Source organism: Otolemur garnettii, unplaced genomic scaffold, assembly GCF_000181295.1.
Source record: "Otolemur garnettii isolate 467f Iridium unplaced genomic scaffold, OtoGar3 scaffold00182, whole genome shotgun sequence".
Lineage (NCBI taxonomy): Eukaryota > Metazoa > Chordata > Mammalia > Primates > Galagidae > Otolemur > Otolemur garnettii.
In genome coordinates, this window is record NW_003852577.1 from 2563039 (window position 1) to 2573451 (window position 10413).

Consider the following 10413-nt stretch of genomic DNA (forward strand, 5'->3'; position numbering starts at 1 on the left):
TTGTTTGGCGGGCCTGGGCTGGGGATTCGAACCTGCCACCTTAGGTGTATGTGGCTGGCGCCTTAGCCACTTGAGCCACAGGCGCCAAGCTGAGGTCTGTGTTCTTAATCACTGTCCTTCACCAATTCTGAAATGTGTCTTTAAAATCTCTCTAAGAGCTACATTTTCATATAAATAGAATCTTATTTTAAGGAAAAAACTTGCCTTTTTCACATAAAAACTTTCATGTTAAACATATTCTGAGGCTTTCTGTGAGGTAAATGTTTATCCCAAATAGATTATTTTAATGCATACTATCTTGAAGCAAGTATGACTCGGCTTTAGCTCCCTGCCTTCTTTGCCTTAGCGCTGATATCTGTTTAAGCTGCTAGAATTCTCATTTATATTATTAAGACAGTGAAAACACTATTAAAGTGAGCTTTTCCACATCTTTTTCAGCTTCTTCTCCACGTATCAAAGAAGATTCTGGTTTCTTCTCTACATTCCTTATGTTTATTTGAAATATGCTTTTCTCTGATGAGGCTTGAAAAATATAAGTAGAGATCTTACATGACAGTGTAATCTATATATCCATTTCAAAAGATAACTAGAAAATCTTTACATGTTTGGAAACTTTTAAAGAATGTATAGGTCAAAGGAAATAATAATGAAAAGTAAAAACATTTTGAAGTAGATACTGGAAAACTACTACTTATCAAACTGTGTACCATGTAGCTAAAACTGTTCTTAGAGGACAATGCATAGCCTTCAATTGTATCTTGTGAAAGGTCATAGCTTATTACTCTGAGATTGCTTTTGATAATCAATTGTACTGTTTTTGTTTTTTTTTTACTTTGATGTCCTTTGAGGCCAGATGCAGAGCTCCTGCTGATCTCTGTCACACAATAGCATCACTTTTTTTGTCTCCCAGAGTCACTCTGCCACAAGGAGCAAGGCAAGTACTACGACCTTCTCCTGAGGGACTGCATCAGCTGCATCTCCATCTGTGGGCAGCACCCCAAGCAGTGCTCATACTTCTGTGAGGGCAAGCTCAGGGGCAGAGTGAACCTCCTGCCAGAGCTCAGGAGACAGCAGAGTGAGGAGGCTGAAACCAGCTCAGACATCTCAAGAAGGTACCAGGGATCAGAGCACAGAGGCTCAAAGGCAGGTCCAGGTAAGCCACCTGAGATTGGTGTGAATGGTGTCATTCAGGGTCAAAACGGGCAAGAGGCCATGTACCAGGCCTGGATAGGAGAGCCTGCAGTGCGCAAAGCCCAGAGTCCAGGCCAACAGCCAGAAGCTAGAGCTGTCATCCCTGTATAGAAAAAGAATTTAGGCAAAACTTCCAGCAGTCTATGGAGCAGGAGAAAGGACCTGGCAGATGAGAGCCTTGTAACAGAGACTGCTGCGGGTGGCCAGGCCTTGAAACACAGGCAGGAAGTGACCAGCAGATTTACCTGTGCAAGCATTTGCCCAAGGAGGCTCTAGCCTGTCTTCCACCAACACTGGGGATGCCATTTAGGGAGAGAGATGCTTCCTAAGGATGAGAAGATTTTACTAAAAACGTTTGTGGTGGGAGATGGCCACTTTGGGCATGGTAAGAAAGTCCCACTGAGCTGGGCATCTAGTAACTGCCAGGTGTTTGAAAAGATCCAATCAGTAATCCCAGCAAACCCTGCCTGGCTCACCTGCTCTGTGGCATCAGGCAGGACAGGAGGGAGAGGCCATGTTCCTTAAACACTTGAGATAATACTTGCTCTGCCCTTGGCCTGCCCCTGGAGAAACAAGAGGCCTGTGGCTCTCAGGGCACTGATGGGTTTCTTTTCTCTGCTGTGATTTTCCTCATAACAATGTCACTTCTGTGAGGCCAGAACCCAGTGGCACAACACATGTGCCTGAGGTGGAGGGTCTTACCAGTTAGCTGTTGCTGCATAACAAACGCTACCCAAACCCAGTGGCTTATAATTTCTTATGAGTCAGAGGTGTAGCTGGGTCATCCATTCTAGGCCAGCTTGCTGGGGTGGCCATGCTCCTTGCGCTCCACAGGGGCAGGAGGGGAAGGTCCCTCAGTTTTCCCTCAGTGTCCCAAGAGAGACAGGGAGCATTCAGGGTTGGAGAGGATTACAAGAGGGCCCTGCTGTAGGCAGGGGCAGTCAAGGACAAGAGAGGCAGAGGAGGGAGACCCCTTTTGCCCCCGGGGAAAATGTATGTGATGATGGGTGCAAGTGCCCCGTGAGAGGCTATCTTGGGCAATGATAGAGACCAAAGATGACAAGGACCTGGATGGATGTTGGGAGGGGTGGAAAGGCCCTGGTCTGGTGCCGTTGCTCAGCCATTCTATGCCGCCATGCTTAGCACCGGGCACTGGTGACTTCTCAGGATGACATTCTGAGATGTGTCAGAGCCCATGAGGTGACAGAGAAACCAAGGGTATTGACATATAGTTATCAAAATACCAGACAAATTGTGACATCAGAATTAACCTAGGTGCGTCTGTATGCATGGATTCAATAACAAGAGCCAGTGGTGGCCCACGACCCCAGTGATCTCCAACCAGTGTGAGCATAGACATGGCCAGGACACTGACTCCCTGGGCTCTGTCCAAAGACACAGCTGCCTCTAGTACAGCTGAGGACACTGGCCCTGCATATAATGGAAGAGAAGAGGACGTTTTAAGAAGCCATTAGAGAAAATAAACATTTAGTTTTTGTTTTATTTGTTTTTCTTGGACAGAGTGTCACTCTGTTGCCCTGGGTAGAGTGCCGTGGCACGTCAGAGCTCACAGCAACCTCAAACTCCTTGGCTAAAGTGATCCTCTTGCCTCAGCGTCCCAAGTTGCTGGGACAACAGCTGCCTGCCACCACACCCAGCTAGTTTTTTTATTTTTAGTAGAGACAGGGTCTCGCTCAGTCTTAGCTCTTGCTCAGGCTGGTCTTGAACTCCTGAACTCAAGCAATCCACCTGCCTCGGCGTCCCAAAGTATTAGGATTACAAGCATGAGCCACCGTGCCTGGCTTGAACATTTGTTTTTATTTATATTAAGTCACAGGGCTCCTAGGTTCTATCCATGGGTCCTCCAGGTCCCAAGTCAAGATCCGTAGGTGGTGTTGTCAGCATGCCCATGGCCAGCCAGAGACATTTCAGGACCACCCGGCCTATTGTCCACACCTGTGAGAATCACAATAGGGCTCTTATGGGCTTCAGAGTGACTCAGGTTTGAGAAGCATGCCAAACAGTTGGGCACTGAAGGCCCCATGGCCCTTGCCAGGTGGAAAGAGCCCAGGTCCTATGGCAGGAAGGGGCCACTCCCCACTGTGTGCTCTGCACACAGACAGCGTGGCTTAAAGCAACACAGATTAATCCTCTTAGCGTTCTGGAAGGCAGAACTCTCAACCCAAGGTGTCAGCAGAGCCACACTCCCTCCCAAAGATCTGAGAGGACCCTTTCCTTCCTCTTCCAGCTTTAGGCAGCTTATGGTTGTGCCACTCCAAGCTCTCTTCTGTCTTCCTGTGGCTTCTCTCCCATGTCTGTCTCCTCCCCTTCTCTCTTCCAAAGATGGCTGCCATTGGATCTAAAGCCCACCCTCTTCCAGGATGACCTCATTTCCAGATTCGTCACTCAGTACACATACAAAGAATCTTGTCCCCAAATAAGGTCCCATTTGCAAGTTACAAGGGGATGCATCTTTGGGGGACTACCATTCAACCTACTAAATGTAGTGGGGAGCTGAGCTTTCCACTGAGGCCGGGACTCCCAGGGGAGTTCAGAATTGGGACCCCCACATGAGAGTGGTGCCAGTCTTGGGGTAGCCAGGGCCACCAAAAGAGTCTGGAGCTCTGAAGAGCATCTCAGCTGGACAACTTCAATTTTAGGATTATGTTGCTCTAGAAGACAGGAATTGGAGTCACAGGAATGAGAAATGATGCTCAGGGACCAAGGAGGAAGCCCTGCACAGGGAGAGGAGTGTCCAAGGGGTCATCAGAGGAAGAGGGCCCCACAGACACTGGAAAGGGGCAGTCAGCGAGGTCAGAGGAAACATGGGAGCAGTCAGAGGAGCAGCCGTAAGACACCCACAGTGTCCCCTAGCTCTGCCACAACGAGGCCAGGGATGCTAGGAAGGACCATGACCATTCTCAGGATGCGAGGTCCCAAGATATGCACAGAGGGACAGGAGACAGCCAGGCCCAGGGTGCGGAGATCCCATAGCACCCCAGCCCACTTGCCTTTCCTGCCTCACTGCTCCCATTCCCAGTGACAGCCCCCCTTGCTGACTAAGCTGTCCAGCGAGGGGATGCTTGGTGACTTGCTAGAACATTCCACCCAGGCCCCCACTGCCTGCTGCCAAACCACAATGCCGAGAGAGAGGAATATGGTACCCATTTTACCAATGAGGAAATTGAGGCCCAAAGAAGTTGAGTAAAATGTCCAGAGCCACATTCAGTTGTGGCTGTGGAACTCAGGCTTGAAGTCACCAAGTCTCCTACCCTGCCCTGCACCAGCTGAGGCCCTATACTGCCACTGAAGGGCAAAATGTAACCGAGCTCAAGGCAACAGCAGGCCAGGAGAATTCTATTTTTAGGGGAGAAATGGCTTTGAAAACAGTTTGAAAAAACAAAATCGGCTTAGAAGTTAACAGCACTGGAGCCACCTGGTGGTGGTACCTGGAAACCGAACCTCCAGGGGCTGTTCTCTGAACTTGATTTTTGCACTAAGACAGAGAATGCGCCCCTTTCTGACAAAAACTTGGAACTGGGCCGCTTTGCTCCTGGGAACAGCAGACAGTGAGCCATGAAGGAGGCCTCTCCATCCTGTGCCCATCTGTCCCTTCACATAATCTAAGGCATGAGGCATAAGTACAACTCCCTGCCTGCTTTGCCTGCCAGACATCTCGGGGCTCCCAAGGGAGCAAACCCCATGCTGCCAGGCCACTGTGAGTCCTAGCAGGACCAGGACTAGCATAGTGTCAGCTCCTTGGCATTCTATTGGATAAGGATCCTGAAGGGCATGGTGTCAGGTGGCCGAGCTCTGGGAGCCATCTCTACTCCCACAGCCTGAGAGTGGGGTCTGGGTGCTGAACTCTCACACTGAAACACTTTTAAACACTCAAACATTTAGTCTTCATCCTTGAATTAACATGGCGATTCATTTCCACTCAGAAAAAGTCTCACACCCTGTCTGTGCAGCAGGGCTGTCAGCTTCCATGCTGCTGATATTTCCTCTTGATCTCAGGGGTAAGTGGCCTCTGTCACACCAGGTTTGCAGGTTCTGAGACCCACAGAGCCAACATGCAGTGCTCTGTGTGTGTGTGTGTGTGTGTGTGTGTGTGGAGAGGGGGTTTTGGGTGTTTTAGCTTCCCTCCTCATGGCCTGAGTTCCAAGGACAGCACTAGCATTTTGGGGTATGACACAGCTTGCTCTGAGCTCCCATCTTCCTTCTGTAAATGTCAGGTTGACACTGATGACTGTTAAGGGTCCTGCAAGTCCGTCACTTTGTAAAACTCCCAAATCTAGGAGCATGTGTAAGGAGGTGGGGTATGGTTGTCGGTGGGATCGCTATGTCCTGCTGGCCCTGAGCACTAGCCTGGGAGAGGCTAGACCTGCTTCTCAGGTGCAGGCCCAAGGCTAGGGACAATGTGACTTACAGACTGAGTTTTCCATCTGCAAAACGGAGCATGAAATGGTAGGGGTGCTGTAGAAAGCAATCTGGTAGTTCCTCAAATAGTGAAACAGGTATCCTAGTCTTCAGCCATCTGGCTCCTGGGCATACACCCAGGAGAGTGCACACAAGCATCAGTGTCACTCAGAGAGGTCAGGAAGTGGAGCAGCTCCAGTGCCCCTCGGCTGAGGAATGGGTGAACAGGACATGTCTAGCCACACAGAGGACTATTATTTGGCCATCAAAGGCATGAAGTTCTGTTACGTAGCACTCTAAAACATTGTGCTAAGTGAAGGAAGCCAGACACAGCATGCCACAGGCTGACTCCAGTGGTGTGAGATTCCAGACAAGTACAGCCATAGAGACAGACTGTGACTCCAGTGATATGAGATTCCAGAACGGCCACGGCCTCAGAGACAGAACACAGATGAGTGGCTGCCAGGGGGTTTGGCTACTGATGAGACTAGGGTTTCTGCTAGCTTGACAGAAATCGTCCCAAGTTAGTGGTGATGGTTTTGCAATCTTGTGAATATGCTAAAAACCACTGAATTGTACACCTTAAAATGGTGAATTTGATGGTATAAGAATTGGATCACAATTTTTTTTTTAAACGGGGGTAATCAGTCTTCCCTTGGAGCGGGTAGATCAGGGAAGAACCTGTGTGGGAAGTACGTGGCACACATTGGCTCATGTCATTAGAACATTTTCTTAAATCTGGCTCATCTGTCCTTCCACCCCAAGTTCCAGAAAAGCTTGAGATAAGGAGAAATTTCAAAGGGAGGGCATTAACTCTGGACAGAGTCTCCTTCTGGCACTCCAGAACCTGGAGGCTTGCCTCCTGAGATGCGGAGTGCCCAGACACCCACTTCCCCAGGATTGACACCTGTCCCACACACATTAGTAATTTCTAGTCTCAAAGTACAGTCAGCCCTGCATGTCCATGGGTTCCCTGGATTGAACGTACTTGGGGGAAAAAAGTACTTGGGGGATGGTTGCATCTATACTTAACATGTACAGACTTTTATCCTGTCATTCCCCAAACAATACAGAATAGCAACCATTTACACTGCATTTATTTTACATCTAGATTTAACACATATATAGGGACGATTTTGTAGGCATTACAAATAAATCTAGATTTAACACATATATATTAGGAGGATTTTGTAGGTTATATGCAAATATTAGGCTATTTTATACGAGGAATTTTAGCATCTATAGATTTTCTTTTATTATTTCTTTATTCTTTTTTTTTAAGACAGAGTCTCACTCAGTTACCCTAGATAAAGTGCTATGGCATCACAGCTCACAGCAACCTCAAACTTTTGGGAGCCTCTTGCCTCACCCTCCCAAGTAGCTGGGACCACAGGTACACACACACACACACACACACCCCGCTCCACAACACACAGCTATTTTTTTGTTGTTCTTGTTGTCATTATTGTTTAGCAGGCCCGACTGGGTTCGAACCTGCCATCCCTGGTGGATGTGGCCGGCGCCCTACCCACTGAGCTACAGGTGCGGAGCCCACATGTGGATTTTGTTATCTGAGGGAATTCCTGGAACCAATCCCCGTCCAGTCTGAGGGCCGAAAGAGCCCAGTTCAGGTCAGAAAGGGCCATCCACCCTGGACTCCATCCCCTCCTTCCCTTCACTCAACGGTTCACTTTAGGTGCTGTCCCAATCTGCACCTCCAGCAAGTGGAGACAAGAAAAAAGGACCAGCTTGAGTTGTTCCCTTTGAGGTCTTGGAAGAAGCTGCTGCCAGTATGAACACCAGAATGGGGGCTCTGGGCTGGCCATGAGGACTGCCTAGGACTGGAAGCCCGTGGGAGGCGGAGGGAGCGCGGTCCCCTGACCCAGGGTCTCCTTCATCTTGCAGCTGCCCCGGGCCCCCTGCCAAGCGCGGAGCAGCTGGCACTGGTCTACAGCGCGCTGGGACTCTGCTTGTGCGCGCTCCTCTGCTGCGTCCTGGTAGTCGCCGCCCGCGTCCTCCGGCGGAGGGGCGAGAGGGCTTCTTGCCAGCCCCCCGCAGGGCCCTGTGCGGTCCCCGCCATGTCTTCCCAGGGTGAGTGCACGAAAGCGGGGTCCTCGCCCTCCTCACTGCGAGGTGATAGGGCTCAGACCCTTCCGTGGTCCTGACACTGCTCCTGCTTCTAAATGGAACACGTCTTCCTGGGAGAGGTCTGGGACACATTCTTACAGTATTTGTTCTGTCTCAATGGCATGGAGGGGATGTGTAGGGCGGTGGGGACGGGCTAAAAGGGGTTTCCAGGACTCAGGACTTTTCAGGGCTGAGACAACAAGTTAGGAGGAGGCCACTCTGGGAAAGGGCCTGGATGGGGGCTGGGCCGCGCAGGGGTTGCTGTCGCCGGCCACCCCGGCCGAGGCCAGTGACTGCCCCAGTTCCTGGGCTGGCGGGACTTGGCCGCGTGGAGGAGGCTGTGCGGGACCTCCGGGCCAGGCCGACGCCCTCTGCTGTCGCCTCCGCAGGTCCCTCGAAGGAAGCAGACAGCCCCGGGGGCGCGCTGCCTGAGCCCGTGGAGACGTGCAGCTTCTGTTTCCCCGAGCGCAGAACGCCCACCCAGGAGAGCGCGGGCGCACCCGGGACCCCTGGCTTCTCTGAGAAGGGGACGCCCCACGCTGGGACCCCGACCCTGCAGCCCTGCGCGCGCGCCCCGGATGGCTGCCTCGGCACTGCGTGCGCGCCAGCGCTGGATGGGGTCCTGGGCGCGTGGTCGGTGGGGTAGAGGAGGGAAGAGAGATGAGAGAGGCGGAGATACAGAGGAAGTGGAAAGAGAGAGGGCTAGAGGGGGAGAGGGAGACAGGGAGAAGGAGATGGGGGAGGAGGAAGAGAGAGAGGGGCAGCCCCCAGAGGAGTTCCCCTTGCAAGCTGTAGCTAACTACACCCACTACACCCCCAAAACCCCTTTTCCTGTAAAATAAAACCTTTGAGGCTGCCCTTCCTCACTGGACTTCGGCTGCATCTGCGGATGAACCAGTACAGCCCTCCTGTTACCCTCCTGGGCCCAAGGCTCTGACAAAGCTGCCACCGCTCTTCTGGTTTAGGAAGATCCCTGGCTCTGAGGAAGCTTGCAGATTGGGTTGGGCCTCAAGCAGCAGGTGCATGTGGTGAGAGTTGGGAAAAGGCAACAGGGAGGCACCTGTGCAAACAGCCAGAGGAGGGGCTGGCATCTTCATTTCTCTCACAAACACAATTCCCTTCCCCGCCTCCTTAAGGCATGGAGCATAGCAAGCCTGTGCACACATGTGTTTCAGGGGTGACAGATAGACAGGAAAAAGAATTATTCACCCTACACCACCCCCAAAGTATCTTGCACACCTGCACACAGCAAAGGGTCACAAGCAACTTTGGCAGTTGTACACAGGAAGCCCAGGACTCCATATTAACACCCCATCTTTTCACCACCCATGGACCAAGAGACTGTATTGGTTTGCCAAGTGCCTTCACAGAGAACACTGAGGTCTAACAATGTTAGACCTGAGGCCAGAAGTTGGCGGGCTAGGCATGGGCAGGGCAGGTTCCTTCTGAAGGCTGTGATGGAGGATCTGTCGCAGGCCCCCTGGGCGTGCAGGTGGCACCTTCTCCCTGTGTCTCTTCATCTCTTTCTTCCTGTGTCTGTGTCTAATTTCTCCCTTTTATAAGGTCACCAGTCATACTGGATAAGAGCCCACCCTACTGAACTCATCTTAACCCACTGGGGGTTAGGGCTTCAGCAGATGAATGTCAGGGGACAAATCCCAGCCATAACACAGGCTCCCCCCACAGCCACCCCTGCTATATCTTTGTCTGCAGGCCAGCTGGCATCTAAAATGTGTCTGCCCAAGGGTGCAGCCAACCCACAAGGTAACATTTGGTTGCACTGCTTCCTCACCACCACACCCGGTATAAGCAGCACTCTTCCCTATGACAGGCTGGATATACACCCTGGGCTGGAGCAGACGTGTGCTGGATGTTGGCCAAACACCACCAACGTTCGAATGCAGCACCTTATCTGAAACCTGCAGATTTCTGCTCCTACAGATCTGTGGTTTTCCAATTCTGCTCATCTAAACCCAAGGAGCTCTGGAAGATGTCTCTGGAATGTCAAGGGGGAGTTGGGGTGCTGAGAACACAGGGTGCTGAGTGCCCAACCCTAGCTCCAATTGGACACAAATAATCTTGTGAGGTTTGGGGTCAGTTTTTCAATTGACCTTTTGTGTATGCATTTGTTTTTTAGAAAGGAATGCTTTACTAGAAAGAACATCTGAAACTGTAAATTTTATCCACATTCCATTTGTCTTATCTCCAAAATACATCCTGATTCTAGCCACTTGTCAGGATCTTTTTTTTTTTTTAAGAGATTGACCTTTGCTCTGTTGCCCAGGCTGACTTCAAGCTCCTAGGTTCAAGTGATCCTCCTGCCTCAGCCTCCTGAGTAGCTGGCTCTGAAGGTGCATGTACCACCACGACTGACTAATTGAAAATAAAAATTTTTTAGGCTTGGCACCCGTAGCTCAGTGATTATGGTGCCAGCCACATACACCAGGGCTGGCAGGTTCAAACCCGGCCTGGGCCTGCTAAACAATGACAACTACAACAAAAAATTGCCAGGCATTGTGGTGGGCACCTGTAGTTCCAGCTACTTACTTGGGAGGCTGAGCCAAGAAAATCGCTTAAACTCAAGAGTTTGAGGCTGCTGTGAGCTGTGACACCACAGAACTCTACCAAAGGCGACATTGTGAGACTGTCTCTAAAAATACAAACAAGATAGGTCGG

At 50.8% G+C, this 10413-nt stretch overlaps 1 protein-coding gene across 1 annotated transcript in view; it reads left to right on the forward strand.

Annotated features, from left to right (window-relative positions):
• Nucleotides 1-8413, forward strand: part of TNFRSF13B (TNF receptor superfamily member 13B) — a 32795-nt gene extending 24382 nt beyond the window's left edge. Inside the window, exons 4-6 of the mRNA XM_003800732.2 lie at nt 911-1153; nt 7516-7701; nt 8127-8413. Of these exons, the coding sequence (XP_003800780.1) occupies nt 911-1153; nt 7516-7701; nt 8127-8383 (686 nt within the window). The 3' untranslated portion in view covers nt 8384-8413. The remainder of the gene's footprint in view (nt 1-910; nt 1154-7515; nt 7702-8126) is intronic.
• The last annotated feature ends 2000 nt before the right edge of the window (nt 8414-10413 follow it).